This window comes from Clavelina lepadiformis, chromosome 4, assembly GCF_947623445.1.
Source record: "Clavelina lepadiformis chromosome 4, kaClaLepa1.1, whole genome shotgun sequence".
Classification (NCBI taxonomy): Eukaryota; Metazoa; Chordata; class Ascidiacea; order Aplousobranchia; family Clavelinidae; genus Clavelina; species Clavelina lepadiformis.
In genome coordinates this window covers 5204175-5221841 of record NC_135243.1, presented here as the reverse complement: position 1 = coordinate 5221841, position 17667 = coordinate 5204175, and the positions used below count along the sequence as shown (strand labels likewise).

The 17667-nt window shown below is 31.3% G+C and overlaps 3 protein-coding genes across 14 annotated transcripts; all 3 read left to right on the top strand.

Annotated features, from left to right (window-relative positions):
• Window positions 1-1446: 1446 nt before the first annotated feature.
• LOC143452316 (uncharacterized) lies at window positions 1447-5126 on the top strand. 7 transcript variants are annotated; one of them, XM_076953237.1, is made up of 9 exons: window positions 1447-1607; window positions 1924-1998; window positions 2608-2682; window positions 3045-3116; window positions 3622-3702; window positions 4096-4158; window positions 4229-4339; window positions 4552-4596; window positions 4754-5126. In XM_076953237.1, exons 1-8 carry the CDS (start codon window positions 1520-1522, stop codon window positions 4557-4559), a joined length of 573 nt encoding a protein of 190 aa, XP_076809352.1. In that variant the 5' UTR covers window positions 1447-1519; the 3' UTR covers window positions 4560-4596; window positions 4754-5126. The 7 variants fall into 7 exon arrangements, with proteins under 7 accessions (XP_076809352.1, XP_076809349.1, XP_076809345.1 ...); XM_076953234.1 differs by having other exon boundaries at window positions 3042-3116; window positions 4759-5125; XM_076953230.1 differs by having other exon boundaries at window positions 3042-3116; window positions 4754-5125.
• Window positions 5127-6654: 1528 nt separating this feature from the next.
• LOC143452410 (uncharacterized) lies at window positions 6655-10127 on the top strand. 4 transcript variants are annotated; one of them, XR_013115030.1, is made up of 9 exons: window positions 6655-6896; window positions 7213-7293; window positions 8106-8180; window positions 8613-8687; window positions 9147-9215; window positions 9285-9389; window positions 9571-9627; window positions 9803-9858; window positions 9968-10127. XR_013115030.1 is itself a non-coding variant. In XM_076953371.1 (8 exons), the coding sequence occupies exons 1-7, from the start codon at window positions 6830-6832 to the stop codon at window positions 9588-9590; spliced, it is 492 nt and encodes a 163-aa protein (XP_076809486.1). In that variant the 5' UTR covers window positions 6655-6829; the 3' UTR covers window positions 9591-9627; window positions 9803-10127. The 4 variants fall into 4 exon arrangements, 2 of the variants coding, with proteins under 2 accessions (XP_076809486.1, XP_076809487.1); XR_013115031.1 differs by having other exon boundaries at window positions 6656-6896; window positions 9583-9627; XM_076953371.1 differs by having other exon boundaries at window positions 9803-10127.
• Window positions 10128-14355: 4228 nt separating this feature from the next.
• On the top strand, window positions 14356-17448 carry LOC143452248 (uncharacterized). Of its 3 annotated transcripts, XM_076953137.1 has the most exons (8): window positions 14356-14542; window positions 14885-14956; window positions 15438-15518; window positions 15777-15857; window positions 16192-16275; window positions 16563-16676; window positions 16759-16865; window positions 16962-17447. In XM_076953137.1, exons 1-8 carry the CDS (start codon window positions 14476-14478, stop codon window positions 17010-17012), a joined length of 657 nt encoding a protein of 218 aa, XP_076809252.1. In that variant the 5' UTR covers window positions 14356-14475; the 3' UTR covers window positions 17013-17447. The 3 variants fall into 3 exon arrangements, with proteins under 3 accessions (XP_076809252.1, XP_076809253.1, XP_076809254.1); XM_076953138.1 differs by lacking the exon at window positions 14885-14956 and having other exon boundaries at window positions 14358-14542; window positions 16962-17444; XM_076953139.1 differs by lacking the exons at window positions 14356-14542; window positions 14885-14956 and adding an exon at window positions 15018-15176 and having other exon boundaries at window positions 16962-17448.
• The last annotated feature ends 219 nt before the right edge of the window (window positions 17449-17667 follow it).

Below are 17667 nucleotides of genomic sequence, written 5' to 3'. Positions count from 1 at the left end.
ATTGTAGATAAAAAAAATTTTGGTTTTAGCTAATTTAGAGTTCATAATCTAAATTTTAAGTTTTAAAAGATGTGTTTCGATATGGATAGATTGTAGGATTATTGCTATCAACATCAGGATATCATTATCAAAAAAGTAGTTATTGCAATATCATTCGAAAAAGCTTTGTCTTGAACAGTATTTTCTTCAAACATTTTCTGTATACTTAATCTGAACTGTGTAACACAAATACACAAAGTTAAAAATATTCGGCCAAAAATTACACAAAGCTAAATAATTAAATAACAATTACATGGTACTCATTTATCTTGGATATTTCTTTATACTTTATTCGTATCACCTCAATTAGTTTCTGTCAACTTGAGTTGGTACCACCAGGGCATACTGTTGTAACATTTCAGTGAATTTCATCATTTTTTGCCAGAGTAATCCACGAAATATCATGCTCTTTGAATTGTATATTCTAACATAGTTTTGTCTTTCTTGATTCTTCTTGGTTTACAAGGCTTCATAATATTTCAATTGACAGTTGCTAAACAGTTTTTTGCGGGCTATGTTTGCTTTACCTCTAGCTTACCACCATTTCATCAGTTTCGTTTTGTACATGAAAAAATGCTGCAAATGCGGCGAAATACATTTTAACATTTTAGCCTAGATTCATAAAAATCCAGGATATTAAGCTTTTTATTGTTTTCAAACTTTGAGACATAATTATGATCAAAGTATTGCTTTCATTGTAATACTTCAGTAAGATCAAGAAACAAAATATTGATTTATTCAAATATTCTACCAAATTGCAAAATGCATCATTGTCAACAATTAGTGCAATTTACATTCACGTTGTCACTTTGATTTGAGACAGATTTATGAAAACTGTGTATGGAATTATTTTAGTTCAACAAAAACTCATAAGTATTGTTCCCCAACCAAAGTAATTATTCCCCAACCAATTATAAATTTTAATCATGATCATTGGAGCGTGTAACCAACTTTGCTCTACGTGGCAACATCAATGACAATTACTCAGTCAACTGCGCACGTGGATTGCGTTTGTCAGGTTCCATAGTTTGTTTTGTGAATTTTGGTTTGTGAAATAACTTTTGTATTATGCTGAGTTGGTTAACCACAAAATAACTTGTATTTTATTTTGTCGTAATATCAACTTAACAAGTAAAAATTGTTTTTAACGTCTTGATGAGATTGTTTGGTGATTTCAGTGTTAAGTGTGATTTCAAGTTTGTTTGTGGCAATAGAGGCTCGCTAAAGGATAAGTTTTTGAAATATTCCTAATCACCTGTATTTACATTTTCTTTGCCGTGTTTTATATTTATTCAAACACTCATTAAACTGTTTAGTTATTTTCCCAAAGTAACTGTTAAATGTCATTGATTTTGAAAATTTTGTTGATTGATTTACTTTACATCAACACTTTACATCAACAGTACTTATATTTCTTAAGTGAAACGATTTATTTTCCGTTTTTGTTACTTTTTTTAACCACAATTCATCAAAAGCAAATATGTCAGGCAACGATACAACCGAAAAGATCATCATCAGCAACACAAAAGTAGAAGAAGAAGTTATCAACGATGGCAAGCATATATATCGTGAGTTGCTTTAATTTTTAAAGTGAAAATTCCAAAAACCGACAAGTAATTATTATCGATTGACAATCTTATAAAGTTTTAGCCCTTGCAAAATTAGTGTCATTTTTTACTTTAATAAAGCACTTTACTATGAAAATTTAATCTTTTTTGCTCACAAACAAAGTAAAATAGCAGTAGTCAATAAATTTTGATTTGGAATAACTTAGCATTTGATTAGAAATAAGATTACTTGAAGTATTGTAACAGTGATATTGTAATATTATTCCGTAATAGTTTTAAAAATTACTTAAATTAGTTTAAAAATCGACAATTGTAGAATCGACAACAGCAGACTTCAATATAAAAGAATTAACTTTTTCTGGCAATAAAGACGCGGAAAACATTGTTGAAGGTAAGTTCTTCTGTATACAGTAAACGTTTTAAGTACATCATAGAACTAATGCAACGTCAAGCATTTAACACATATCACAAACATGAATCCTTTTAAATGCACTTGTCCTGTGCTTTTAAAAATGTTTGTTATTTATTAAAATTCGTTGTCTCGAAACAACCTTTAATTCATAGAAAAATTTTCGTTGGGCTATATATTATGTCTGCTTAGTTTTTAAACCATTCAAATATAGCATTAATATTACATATGAAATGGGACATTGCTTACATCTATTACATCAAATGCAAATAGTAAAAAATTCCATCACAATTTACAATTCTTTCCCAATGGTTTAAAAATGGAAATTGTAACCACGGATCGCCAATACCCAGAGCTTCCCAATCAATTTTTGTTGCCAACTTCATTATAACTTTTTACAGTATTAATTTGGCATTAACTTTACTGCATTTATTACCATCTGCACAGGTCACATGTTAGGAGTATGCTACATATTTATACGAGTTTGCTTAAAATGTATTTTTTGTTATAAAAACGGTCAACGATTCCAAATGCTTTCGTTTTTCCGGTGACTTGTTCTTTTGCTGATAATGTTTTAAAAAAAATCACCAGAAGCTTCAACGTCAGCAGTGAAGGCGACAGAAAGTAGTTCCGCCGACAAACAAGTAGAAGAAAGTATTGACAAAGGTATATTATGAAGAGAGCTGCATTGTTTGTTATAAACCTTTTTAAACGAACAAATTGTTGAACGTTTTTCCTTTTTTTAAAATTATTTTAGGCAAAGGTAAATTATTTTGGTAAAGATATTATATTTTTAGGCAAAAACAAATTAAGATGTTTTGAAAAAAAGAAAATGTAAATATGATGACTTTTAACCGAGTTTGCTTAAAATGTAAATTTTTAGTATAACATCAATTAACGATTTAGATTTTCAAAAGTTTTTGTCGTGTTCTACCTGTCCATAAAACGTCGGAAGTGATTTATACTTTTGTTTGAAAAAAATAGTGTTTAATTTTGCTGAAAATATTTTACTTGCAATTCACAAGAAGCTTCAACGTCAGCATTGAAGGCGACGGAAACAAATTTTATCAACAACCAAGGCAAAGAAATTATCCATGAAGGTATAACATGAAGGAATCTACAATGTTTAATGTAAAGTTTTTTTTAAACGAACAAACAATTCCATGAAATTTGGAGCTGTATTGGTTTACGTCTGCAGCTTTCGTAATTAATCATCGGACAATACGTTATTGATCAATTTTAAACTGAGCAATAGTTTGGAAAAAATTATTTCAAGCAAACATAATTTTAACGTGTTACGAAAAGACGGAAAAATGAAAATGCAAATGCAAATGTAATAAATTAAGCCAAGGAAACTGTTAAACCGAATCACGAGGGAGGAAACATAAAAATTAAAAATTTGTCGTGTTAGTTGCTATCTCTTTTCAAAACAATGAACTTGCAAACGAATTATCAGAAGCGTGAAGGATAAAGCTATATTATGATTGCTATCTTGCCGAAACACCTAAGTTAAAAGGCATTATTAAATTGCGTTTAATTTGTTTCTTTTGTTAATTCAACTACAGTTTAATCATGTAGTTTTAACATGAATACTTTATCCCCAAGCCCCTGAACATTCGATGCCACTCGACGTAGACACAGAACCAATTGTTGGCATCAACGTACCTGAAGAAACTGTCAATGACGGTAAGTTTGGTGATATATATTCACTACACAGTGTTGTTCTTACTTGCAAGACAATCTTTGTAATAAATTTATAGAACCTTTGTTTTGTTTAAAAATAAGTTTTTTCCACTTTTTTGTGTTTTGGATTAATAAAAATGTTTATCTATCATTTGGTTTTAGGAAATCACCGATGTTTGCCATTTGACTTAAGTTAATTGTTTTTGCTAAGAATGTGCCATTGCCTACAGCCGTTTGTTTAACTGTACATTTTAGTGAAGTCAATTTTCAAAAATTTGCAGTAATTTCAATACGAATTCAACTTGATCAATACTATGCGTTGCATATTAAGAGACTTGTGTTTAATTCTTAGTTTTTGATTTAGTTTTAACCCTATTTTTAACCATTATTTACCAGTATCGGAGGATATTGATCAGAGTGTATCAAGCGACAGCAGCCTTCAAACCGAATCAGATATAGGTAACATGTATCGCATCGTTATAAACACTTCACACTGTAACAACTGACCTGATTTATATGTATTTTACAGTGGAGTGGAACTGTGGTATAAGAGAAAGATGTCGTGCATATCTATTGCTATGCATTTTAATTATTGCTGTCATTGTTGCTGTCGTCTCCATTTTGCATTACACCTTTAAAGGTACTTTTGGTTTACTCGACCACCAACTTATAAAATGGATGTTTTTAAACATGTTTTTTTCTCTCACATAAACGGTTGAACAACGTTAGCCAGGTTTGCCGATACTAATCCAGACATATAACCACGGTGGATTACGGGCGTAAATTTTCTATGTTTTAATCAAATCAATACTCAATTATTTGAGGCCAACTTTAAATTTTGACTTTTTACAGCTTTCTGAGTGCGGAGTCCGAAATTTTTCAATGAATTGAAATCTAGTAAGTAAGTAACTAGTAACTAGTAACTAATAAGTAACTAATGGCCTAGAAAATACAATAAAGAAAAAGCAAATTCTTGGATGTGTAAATATAATTTCTAAAACACTCCAACTAGCGTGTTTGTTTTAACAAACAACATACTTTTGTTGTGCAAAAGTATAGGGAGAAAATTATTAAGCTGGTCGCCAAATCTGAAGGTCGAACACAATTGCAGAAGTGTTCCTGATGAATCAAGTTAATTAGCAGAAATTCTTTGGGAAATGTTTCCGCACCAAATGTCATGGAACAATAAGTAGAGCATCTCAGACTTCACCTTAGATCAAATTTTTCCTTGATTTGCAAACTTTTGTTTAAGAAATCTAAATGTTTTATACGTTGTGCAGTAAATATTTGAATAAATTGATTATGGTATGTTATCTGTTTTTGAGTGTTTGACATGCTATTCAAATATTTTTGTGAAGCATACCTTACTTCTTGAAAAACTTAATGCTTGCGAATAAAACATATTTCAATTTAACCCAAGTAGTTTTTCTTGATGTGCTAGTGCTTAGATTTGTCGTTGCTACTGAAATATCATCATGATTAGACTTGAGCAAAGGAATACTTTTGCATGATCTTCTACTTTGTGAGAAAATATCATCGATAAATATAAAATTTATGCCGTGAAATTTTTTAAAAACATTTCTATGACCAGATTTCATTCGACTGGCTTCATTATACCAGGTACATGATATTAAAGTCAAGTGACTTGTTACAATATCTGAAGTAATAATCAACATATTCATGTCAAAAAAGCTTGGGTTATTGATCTCAGATTGAACAAAATAACCAATAATAATTCAATATATACTGTAATTCAAAAATCTTTCAGCTTTACAAAGTGCAGCACAAACAAAGTTCTAAGTCCAAACACATGAGCTCTCTAACGTTAAGACTTTTCATCAGCTTGCTGTTTAGATATAAATCAAATTTTTTTTTAGATTGCTTTTAGACTTCGTTGTTTGAGCAATAAGTAAGGATTGTAGATAAAACAGTTTTTGGTTTTAGCTAATTTTGAGTTCATAATCTAAATTTTAAGTTTTAAAAGATGTGTTTCGATATGGATAGATTGTACTGTAGGATTATTGCTATCAACATCAGGATATCATTTTCAAAAAAGTAGTTATTGCAATATCATTCGAAAAAGCTTTGTCTTGAACAGTATTTTCTTCAAACATTTTCTCTATACTTAATCTGAACTGTGTAACAGAAATACACGAAGTAAAATATATACGGCCAAAAATTACACAAAGCTAAATAATTAAATAACAATTACATGGTACTCATTTATTTTGGATATTTCCTAATACTTTATTTGTATCACCTCAATTAGTTTCTGTCAAGTTGAGTTGCTAGCACCAGGGCATACTGTTGTAACATTTCAGTGAATTTCATCATTTTTTGCCAGAGTAATCCACGAAATATCATGCTCTTTGAATTTTATATTCTAACATAGTTTTGTCTTTCTTGATGCTTCTTGGTTTACAAGGCTTCATAATATTTCAATTGACTAACAGTTTTTTGCGGGCTATGTTTGCTTAACATCTAGCTTACCACCATTTCATCAGTTTCGTTTTATATAAGAAAAAATGCTGCAAATATGGCGAAATATATTTTTATATAATAGCCAAGATTCATGAAAACTCTTGAAATTAAAATTTTTATTGTTTTCAAACTTTGAGACATATTTATGATCAAAGTATTGCTTTCATTGTAATACTTCAGTAAGATCAAGAAACAAAATATTGATTTAATCAAATTAGCTTCCACATTGCAAAAGTCATCATTGTCAACAATTAGTGCAATTTACATTCACGTTGTCACTTTTGATCTGAGACAGATTTATGAAAACTGTATAGGGAATTATTTTAGTTTAACAAAAACTCATAAGTATTGTTCCCCAAGCAAAGTTTAAATATAAATTTTAATCATGCTCATTGGAGCGTGTAACCAACTTTGCTTTACGTGGCAACATCAATGACAATCACTCAGTCAACTGCGCACGTGGATTGCGTTTGTCAGGTTCGATAGTTTGTTCGGTGACTTTTGGTCTGTGAAATGACTTCTGTATCACGTCGTGCTAAAGTTATTCATTTCTTTATTTTACATCAACGGTACGTAAATATTTCTTAAGTTAAAAAGATTTTTTTCACTTTTTGTTTATTTTTTAACCTCAAAATCATCCAAAGCAACGATGTCAGGTAACAATGAAATGAAAATGAGTATCATCACCAAAATAGAAGAAGAAATCATCGATGATGGCAAGTATATCTTTTTTGTGCTTTGTGTTGCTTTAATATTTTAAGTGAAGTTTCAAAAACCGATAAGTAATTTTCATCGATTTAAATTTTTACAAAATTTTAGCGCTTAAGTTAAACAAGAAATAGTTTGTTGCTTTGATACATTACTATGAAATGTTTCTTTGTTTTCGCTCACGAAAAATGGTAAATAGCACCAGTCAATAAATTATAACTGCAAATAAATTCGTGTTTAGTTGGAAATGAGATTAATTTAAGTAGGTCAATACTGTGCAGTAACTGCTCTTAGGTTTGTTAAAATGAATTTAACCATCAACAGTTGTAGAATCAACAACAGCAGACTTCCACAAAGGAGAATTAGCTTTTGTCGGAAATGAAGACCGGGAAGATGTCTTTGAAGGTAAGTTCCATCGTATTCAGTACACGTTTTGTATTAAAGCATTAAACTAAAGCAACGTTTCGCATTTAACATATATCAAAATCCTGGCTTCCACTTTTCCATTAAATATATTTCTGTTTGATCAATATCTGATGACTTAAAACATGTTTTTATTCATAAAAACTTTTTCAGTACACAATGTCAATTTTTGATTTTTTCTGTAAACCCACAGCTATTGGACAATTTAAAACTTAATGATAATCCTTTACATTGCAGTTAAACTGTAACATTTCTAAAATTTATCATACCAAATTTACATAGTAAAGTTTGTATTTTTAGCTTACGCTTCTTTTACCGATTTTTAAATTGACAATTTAGTCCGAAAACCGCGATTGCCCAGAGATTTCATAATCAAATGCCGTCTATTTATTTACGATGACGTTATGAGTTGTTCTTACATCTTTACAACCGCATGCCAAAGTCCAAACTGACAACCTGTCCACATTTAATGGCCATCCATTGCTATATTTTCGCTAATTTTATTCTATCGTGTTAAAGGATTAAGTTGACATCAATATGTTACTGTGGTTATAACAATGTAAACAATTTAAATGTAGGAAACTTCTTTTACTGTACATATTTATCCGAGTTTGAAGAAGATGTATCTTTTTACCAATATCGGTCAAACATTTTGGTTTTCAACTGTTTTTCGGGTTCAAAACGTGACCAATTAGGCGTGGTACTTCAAGAGATTTGTCTTTCTGTAATGCTTTGCATTGTAATGTAACATTGCTTTTTATTTTGCTGCCAACGTTTCATTTACAAATCATCAGAAGCTTCAACGTCAGCAGTGAAGGCGGTGGAAACTAGTTTCATCAACAATCAAGACGAGGAAATTTTCCATGAAGGTATGTTATGAAAAACGATACATTGTTTGATGTATACCTATTTTAAGTACGTAAATTGTTTAATTTGTTGTTTTTTGTAACGATTTTAAATATAGCGATTGTTTGAGAAGAAGTGTTTAAAGCAAACATTAATTTAATGTTTCTGAAAAAGAGTAAATATACAAATATGAAAAATGTATCTTGGAAAAATGTTCTAAGCAATACTATATAGTAAGATTTATCGTAATAAAAAAGCACATGTTGGTTACTAAATGCATTCAAAGCCATTAACTTGCCGACATTTTGATCAAAAAACCTCTGCAGCAAAACAAAATAACTGCTGCCATTGCGATACACCTTAGGCAAAGCTCATTGTTGAAGTTCTTTGATGTTAATTCAGCTGCAGTTTTCATGAATAGTTTTAACATGAATATTTCATCCACCAAAACTCAGAACATTCCCTGCTACTCGACGATGAAGCAGAACCAAATGTTCATCTCAACCTACCCGGAGAAACTGTCAAGGACGGTAAGTTTGGTGATATATACGGTATTGTATTACAATACACAATACAGTATTGTACGTTCTTCCAATAAAGTCTTATAATAGGTTATTTCTGTACCGTAATTTTGATAAAATGTAGCATTTCATAGTACAACCTTTTTGTAGTTTAGTAATCGGTTTTTCCGCTATATTCTTTTTAAAATTAAAAATAATTGTTATCAATCATTCTTAAGGTTAAGGAAAGGCGTCGGTGTGAATTCTAAAGTAATTGGTTCGGTAAAAATAAACCATTGCATACAGCAGAAGCTTTCATAACGCCGACTTTTAAAAATTCGCTGCAATTTCAGCACAAATGTTTCGAACAAGTTAATCAATGTTATGCGATGTAATCAAAATACTTGAGCTTTTCCCTGTCATTTATAATTCATAACATAAACTTATTTTCAATACTGTTTTGACAATTTTTTAACCACTCTTTATCAGCGTCAGATAACACTGATTCGGTGTCAGAATCAAGCGACAGCAAGTATGAAGAAGAAGCACCCATTATAGGTAAAATATCGGTTGATAAAAGCTCTTCAACTCAAAATGTAGCATACCGTCAAATTCTGTATTTTGCAGCCAAAAAGAATCGCACAAGTAAAATGACCCGAATACTTTTACTTGTGATGTTAATTGCTTTTTGTGTTTGGTCCGCTATACTTATCCACCACTTAGTCACCAAAGGTACGTTTAATTTATATGATAACCAACCAACGATGATGTTTTATCCATTTTTCCCAAAATACGCCGCTGCATTGCATTGGGCCGTGTTGCCGCAGATAGGCACACAAATATTCACGGGTGTTTGCCCCGATGTTTTTATCGGGTCAATAGCCGAAATTATTAGACTGAATTTATACTGCAGCATGTTTTGCAGCATCCTGATCCTGATCTTGAAATTTTCTGCTGATTCAAAAATCCAGTAAGTATAGAAGATATCTTTTCAAGATGCTAATTTTTTGTGTGTTTTTAAATATAAATTTTAAAAAACCTTTTTAGGTAACATTTTTGTCGTAGCAAATAATGCCAAAGTAATTAGGGACAAGCCATGTTGTTATCATTCAGTGATAACATTGTCTTCATGTGTTCTTATATAGATGAGATAATCGAAAAGCAATGAAGCGAAAAAGTTACCTGGGATTGTTGGAGTGTCTCTTATGAAATATTTTCGCACAAAAACTCAGATCAATTACGTAGCCGCACAGGCTCCATTGTGAGTCAATTGTTTTCGTGATATGCAAAAATGTTGTTTTTGTGACATCATTTTTTTGTGAAATCACCAATTTAAACAATTTAAAAGGTTAAAATATTTTATCGGTTTTGGAGAGTTTGGTATTTGATACATTTGAATTAATTTCTTGTTATGTATATGTTATTTCTTGTAAAAGTTAATGTCTGCAAATAAACCAAGTTTTAATGTAACCCAAGTAGTTTTTCTTGAAATACTTATGCCTAAGACGTTGCTGTTGCTATTGAAATGCTAAGCGTGAATGTCATGGAAAGAAATATTTTTGCGTTGGCTCCTGCTTAGTAAGAAAATATAATCGATAGGTATAGATAACAGATAACAGAAAGTTTGCTGAAATTATCCAGATGTTAGTTGATTGATTTCATTATTTTTTTTTTTTTATGTACATAATTTTACCAATTAGTACCTTTGCATGTTTGTTCTTATCTATTTTGATCACATGATTTGGCACCCTCGCTAAATATAAAGATGGTGCGCTTTTTTCTAGAGAGAGAGGGTTTTTAGTCGGTGTCTGGCTGTGACCATTAAATGGTGTTTTTTAAAGATAACAATCGGTTTGTTTTATTAAAGTGACAACGCTGCACTGTCTATAGTTACTCAAAATTAAGGGTGTTGCGGTTCACCGTAAACGTGAAATTAAGTCTGGCTTCATGAACTAGAAAATCTTTTTTTAATCTTTTTCTGTTCGAATAAAAACAGTTATTGCTACTTCTACTGCTAGCTGCTCAGTAGATTACTAAAACAAAATCACGCATTAATAATCAAATGATAATAAAATCGTTACTTTAAACTGTTTGCCTTTGCTAAATCTATTGCTGAACACGTGCTCAGCTGATTGTAAAAGCCAGTCAAGACAACGTTATTGGAGAAGGTTAATTTCACGCTACAGTGAGAAATGCTAACTTATTTTTAAAATTTAGTTGGAGACAAGAAATGTTTGTTATTGAGTAATAAATATAAAAGACATTACAGAGTGTTGACAAACCTTTGTCAGCTAATTAATTTATAAGGAAAATTAAACGAAATTTCTGTGTGATTTTACTGAAATACTAAAAGGGAAGTTAGATCGAGATCGTTTTCCATTCAAAATTTCTTAACAATGTCGCTACTGTGACAAAATTCTTAAACCATTTTTTATCTCATGCATAGAAGTTACAAAGAAAACTTTGATCTAAGTTGACATCTACTCATAAATTCAAATGTTTTGCATTGGTTTGATTACATGAAACACATAAATACTATATCATCAAACACCCCATTAGAGGAATCAATAATGCGCAAAACTTTAAAGGATAAAGATATAAGATAAGGGACCAAACTTTATGAGCTTTAACTGTGAAGTATTGTCATAATTTTAATCAAACTGAAACCCACTCTTCCAAGTATTTCGAAGATGTTACCTTTCCAAGCAGGACATTTTATTGACCATGTAGAAAATTATATTAAGATTGTAATATTTATCAATAAATTTCATGACAAAAAACGAAACAATTAACTTAATAATTTGGCAACTAAGAGTTATACTCGAAGAGCTACACATACAAATAATGCAAAACATTGTTCATGACTTGAAGTTCATTTAGCACTGTGTTAAGGTTTTATAATTGACAGAAGAATAGTGTTGTCAGATTACAGCACAAATGTGAGCGTTTATTGCTGTAAGGTTTAAGCAAAACATCAAAGCTTGACTATGCTTATGTTTATAACTATAAACAGACAGGCCGAAAATTATTTGCAACACTGCACAACAGAATTTAAATCAATAGAAGCACCCTGTACATTATAAGTTAACCCCAAGCCCAACGAAATAGAGCTTTAGACTTACAACACCGCCATGTTACAAAAACCTTTGGGTATGGGCTTAAGGTAAATGAAATTTAGAAACATATTTCAAAGATTTAAAACGATAAGAAAATTTTGCCATCTTGAAGAGGTGTCTTTACCTATAATATATTCATGGGTCAAACGAGGCCTTTGGTGGAAAGAGATAGGAATGAATCTAAAAATAAGACAAAAGTTTATCTTTTTCTATCACCATGATAGGCCTAAATTATCAATTTCTAGTTTTTGGACAAAAGCTGAAAGCTTGTCACCAATTAGCAAATATACCTGGTAATAATGCATTGACATATGAATACAGAAACCCACAATCATTAAAACAAGCGAAAGCACGAGAAAGTACATACAATGCCACTCTGTAAGTCCTGAATCTGTTAAAAGAGAAAACAGATGGTTGAGAATATGTTGCTTTTAGTTAGAACCTGGGAGATCTTTGCATTTCATGAAATTTACCTGTTGGAAAACGCATCGGTTTAAATTGACTGACATTTCTTCGACGTTTGTATGTATATGCTTCCTCCATATCGACCTTCGGCATTGGTGCTCGTGCTGTGAAGTAAATAGAATTATATTCGGAAAACCTTTCAACCTCTAACTAAAGAAATGTTTACGAATGCCCTGAATAAATCAATTTGGATAATTTTAAAGCGGTTATAAAAACAATTTAAGTAAAAGCAAGTATCAAAGCAAAGCCACGTGCAAAGTGTGGCGCAAAACGAAGTATAAAATACAGATATTTGTCACTTTCGCTAGAGAGGTTGCTGCTGTAAAACTGCCAATTGATCACTTTAAATTTAAGCAATCTTACGTCGACTAAGTTGCATACCGACAGCTTGTTTAGTTGTTTCTGAACAGCCTAAAGAGATCTCACATCACGTGCGCAGCTGATTGAGCGAAGGTCAGCAAAGTTCATTGGTCAATCAAAATTCCTTTCACGCTCCAATAAGCACGAGCAAAAAATCAAAATTTTTTGATGGGGAGAATAATTACTGCTTTTTTATTACAAAATCATGTTTTGCAAGGCATCCAAGCTCGCACGAATCTTTCTCCAACAAGATAGTAGAGTAAAGTAGGGTTAGTTGCTTGTTCTTTGGTTACTTGTCATCAGGTTGTATAATTGTTATCTTGTTATATATTTAGAAATATTTTTCCACAATATATGTGCACATGCCTCCCTTTAATTTCTCTTTTACTTGTTTTAGATTAAAATTTAAAACATAAGCGCAAAAAATATACAAAATCAAAACCGTTTTTATAAAGTTAAATAAAACATGTAAAAAACTGAAAGAAATGAGATAAAATTACACCGAGTCCAAAAACTGTTTCAAATGCCTTGGTGTATAGAAATGAATTGATTATCTCGATTTTAAGTGAATGTCACACATTTTTAGTCTAATAGTTATGATTGTTAACTGAGTGATTTTTACGTTAAATCAATAACACCACTGGAATTATTTTTTGGAATGCAAATAGTTATCTAAAAATAGTTTTTCGAAATTATTTTTAATTTGTAGTAATACTAGAAATCAACAATCTTTTTAGATTTTTTAATGAAAAACTTCATGCTGCAACCGACTTGTCAGCGTATCAATAGCGTGAGACAGAAATTGCATTGATTTTAAATGATACGTCATTAGGTAGCGTATATAGCAAAAGGTGTCATTTCTTCAAGCGTCAATCACCAATTTCCTTGAGGTTGCTATTATTAAGGAATGTATGCTATTTATACTACTAGTACGTAACCAATGAAAACTTGGAGGTTGATCAACTAAACCGGATAAAAATCTAATAAAATACAAACTTTGTATTTTACAAGTAAATAAAAGCTGTAAATACAAGCTTTGTATTTTATTGAATGTAAAGTTGTCAAATACATATCGTTGTTATTGTTCATGTTATTTTTCTATTTTTAAACTCCTCCCCATTCAAATGCATATACTTTTATTTCCCTTCAATGCTTTAAAAATAAAAATTGTCTGTGTTCGATGGAGCGTGCAAACAACCTTGCTTGACGAAGACCTCCTTCCTTAGCGCACGTGGCGAGTAGCAGTCTTGTTTGAAACTACTGAGAGGTGAGTGCTTGGCAAACGACGTATTTTCTATCGTATTTTCTATCGTATTTTCTGAAATAGTTTTGGAATGGCTACCTTGCGATTAATTTGATTACAATTTACAAAGTGATTATAACACCATATGTCGGTAACGCCGCCTGTTGTAAAAGATAAGCGGCTAGGTGTGGAGAATAGGAAAGTAAAGGTTGTTTAGAGCTAACTAGGATTTTATTTGAGTTAGATTTAGATTAAAATAAAGATTTAGGATAGCTTTAGTTTACTATGTCATAAAATTTATGTTAGGTTAACAAGCTAATCTGAAAAGTAGCTTCGAACTGATTTTCCTATGAAATAGTGTCAGCCTAAAGTTTAACATTTCTATTTTACCAATTATTAACCAATGTTTCGTAAGAGCTGATACAGATCTATGTATAATATAAGCGCTTTGCTTGAACAGGTGTTTTAGTTAAAGTCCTATCAGTTTTTTCCTAGTTGCCAACCATGTTTAGTAACCACCACTTGCCTATACAGTGACTGACGTTTTTTCAGGAAAGGAAACAAATATAACTTTAAGTTATAAAATCATTATTTTTACTTTAAATGTTTTAAACCACAAATTGCCAAAACAAGAATGTCAGACAACAATACAATGGAAACGAGCTTAGGCTACGAGCATGATGATGTAAAGGCCCTTGAAGGTAAGACCAATAGGTCTCTGCAAGGTTTAATATTAAAGTATTGAACATAAGCAAGAAAATTTTATATCCTTAAAGTTAAACCTTTAACTTTAGCTTTAAATTTTTAGTGTTATGTTAGTGCTTATCGCAATTTAATTTTAGCAAATGTTTTGAACAATTTAATTACCACCAGAAGCATAAGCCACGACATTGCCAGTGGCCAATACAGAATCAAGCTTCAGCATCAAAGAAAATCAAAAAAACGTTGATGTCTCAAATTTGAAACAATTTTAACGAAAAAAAGTTCAATTTATCGAGTGTTTTTTTATTTCCTATATTTAAGCCACCAGTTAATATTAATAGGTCAAATGTTAGGCATGGATATGACTAACTTGAAGTTTATCGACGACGAAGACAACAAAAAGGTCGAAAAAGGTTTATTATGTTATATGCTGTACTGGTTATTGCAAATAAAAAAAACAATGAGCTTATACACTTTGCTTCTTTGTAGCATTCATAAAATGACTAAAAGTTTTTATGATATTGTTTCATTACTATTAGCATGCGCAAAAAATTTAAACTTGAGAAAAGCTTTTTGGATGGATTAACAAGTTCTCCCTCTAATCAGTCACAAACCAATTGACAATGTACTTAAGTAAGTTAAGAAAATTGTAATGAACTGACATATGTTCGTTCTGAAACTGATAATTTTTAAAGAACTTACGCTGTCCAGAATGTTAATTGTTTCCAAAATCATCAAATTGCCGTCAAAACCTATTTCATTACCCTAAATGATAACAATTATTCTGCCACATCATGTGGGAACACCTTGGTAGGTTATGCCTATAATATGTTAACTAAATTTAAAAAGAATGTTTTCTAGTTAAAAAAGTTTAAAACATTTTCATTTTTTAAGCCCCAAAAGAGACAGTGCCAGTTGTCAATACGATGGTATCAAGTGTCAACGCCAAGAGAGACGAAGAAAACGTTGAAGAACGTAAGTTTTGCAAAATAATATAAATTCTGTAAAATATTTCCCAGGTTTTCTTTGGTTTACAAAAAGATCTGCGGAAGCTGCAGAATTTACAGAAACTTTTTTATCGTTTTTTATAAGTTTGAAGGTGTGAAAATAGATTAATTCCACGAAATTTCGGTGTATTAACACGTGTTTTATACAGTATTTCACAGAGCTATTGTATAATGTCCCAGAATTTATCTTTATTGGCGTCTAACAGTTTAACTAACAATTTGTCAGCCTTGACGATGCCAGTCAATAAAACAGAAACATGTTCTGTCAACAACGAACAGGAAGACACTGAAGAAAACGTTGATGAAGGTAAATCTGTTCACATATACTGTCAATTCTGACGCACTCAAAACCTGCGATTAAATGTTGTTTCTTTAGATTTGTGAAAAAACGAAATTTTTGTTATGGGCTGGGTACAAACTTGCACGAACGTTGATACTAAAAGCTTGGTTTCTCACAAAACCTGAGCTGAATGTTTTCAGGAGAATGAAATTTTTCGCAAATTTCAACACATTTACAAGCAATTGTTTCATAACAGTAACGAAGTAATAATGTTGCAACTACTGTACGTATGGTAACATTAATACATCTCTAATGTTAGGTCTTAACGAATTCAACTTTGGAAAATTTCGTTTTTTTAAAGCACCAGCACCAGCATCACCAACAACGGCATCGAAACTATTCAAAGAGATGTCAGCAAGCTACAACCCAGAAAACGAAGACAGATGTAAATTTTTGTGAAATGCTTTTTAATACGACACTTAACATTATTTTACCTTTAAAGTGATCAATAGGCAGTTTTACAGCAGCAACCTCTCCAGTAAAAGTGACAAACTTCTGTACTTTGCATGATGTTGAAGCGAAAATTCATTTTGCTCCACATTTTGCACATGGCTTTGCTTTGTTTTTAAGTTGTTTTTTTTAATTGTTTTGGTGTTATTAAAGATATTTGTAAACAATTCTGTAGTTAACAGGTTCAAACGTTTTCCGAATATAATTCTTTTTACTTCACAGCACGAGCACCATTGCCGAGACTCGATAGGGATAAATCATATGAAATCAGGCTTCCAACAGTATATTCATTCGATTTGATTGATTTTGAATCTGAAGTGGTCTATCAAGTACTAAGTAAATTTTATGAAATGCAAAGCTCTCCTAGGTTTTAACCAAAACCAACATATCCTTAACCATCTATTTTGTCGTTTTGCAGCTATAAGGCAGAGACGGTTTTGTCGTGTTATCCTCCTCATTCTGGTAGTGTCTTTTTTCGCGGGTATTGGTATACTTATATACGATTTAGTTCATTATTCCCCCAAGGTATGTTTGTTAGTTAAAGACAAGCTTTTAGTTTTTCTCTTAAAACTTTCATATATCCAGGTATAGGAACAACATAAACTGTTGCTTTGTTTTTAGAGTCATTCCTTTCCCTCTCCACCAGCAGATATATTAGAAATGTTTTTATAAAACTTATCTGCTGTACCTGACGATCATACTCCCATTATTTGGACGGACCTAGTGGTTACCTATTACGTATAGGGTGTTTCTGTTTAAACTCGTTTGTGCCTTGTTGCAAATTATTTTTATGCTTGCTGTTTCTGTGTTTTTTTGCTGTAGATATATACAAACTTTAAATTTATGTTTAAACACTACCGCGGTAAACGTTCACATTTGTGTTGTAAATAGGCTAGAAAGTGTTAAGTAAGAAATTAAAAGTAAAGCCGAAGCAAAATATTAAAAATGTTGTACAAACAAAGCTTAATGTTGCGCAGCAAACTGTACATCTTTGTACCCATCTCTTTTAACTGTTAATTTTCTATTAGATTCCAGTATTACCCTAAACTCTAGACGCATTAAATCTTACAAATACACATTTTATACACAACTAACAAGCTGTAACTTCGAAAATAGCATTTGTAATAAAACACGATAAACCAAAAACCATCGGTTTTTGATGTATCACTGCTGCGAAGGTTGCAGAGAAATCTAAAAATATTCTCCAAAAGTGTTTGTTTGTGTGTGCACTTTAGGGCTGCAAATTTTTAATGAGTGTTAAAACACACATGAAAAAATGCTTTTAAAACTTCTTCAACATCATTTTTTGCGATTTAAAAACCTTTTT

Bases quoted from the DNA above. Each gene is read 5' to 3' on its own strand.
- LOC143452316 (XM_076953234.1), top strand. From the start codon at position 1,520: ATGTCAGGCAACGATACAACCGAAAAGATCATCATCAGCAACACAAAA. The intron at 1,608-1,923 runs GTGAGTTGCTTT...CGACAATTGTAG, and splicing joins CGATGGCAAGCATATATATC to AATCGACAACAGCAGACTTC. The intron at 3,117-3,621 runs GTATAACATGAA...TTTATCCCCAAG, and splicing joins CAAAGAAATTATCCATGAAG to CCCCTGAACATTCGATGCCA.
- LOC143452410 (XM_076953371.1), top strand. From the start codon at position 6,830: ATGTCAGGTAACAATGAAATGAAAATGAGTATCATCACCAAAATAGAA. The intron at 6,897-7,212 runs GCAAGTATATCT...AACCATCAACAG, and splicing joins AGAAGAAATCATCGATGATG to TTGTAGAATCAACAACAGCA. The intron at 7,294-8,105 runs GTAAGTTCCATC...ACAAATCATCAG, and splicing joins CCGGGAAGATGTCTTTGAAG to AAGCTTCAACGTCAGCAGTG.
- LOC143452248 (XM_076953137.1), top strand. From the start codon at position 14,476: ATGTCAGACAACAATACAATGGAAACGAGCTTAGGCTACGAGCATGAT. The intron at 14,543-14,884 runs GTAAGACCAATA...TAATATTAATAG, and splicing joins TGATGTAAAGGCCCTTGAAG to GTCAAATGTTAGGCATGGAT. The intron at 14,957-15,437 runs GTTTATTATGTT...TCATTTTTTAAG, and splicing joins CAACAAAAAGGTCGAAAAAG to CCCCAAAAGAGACAGTGCCA.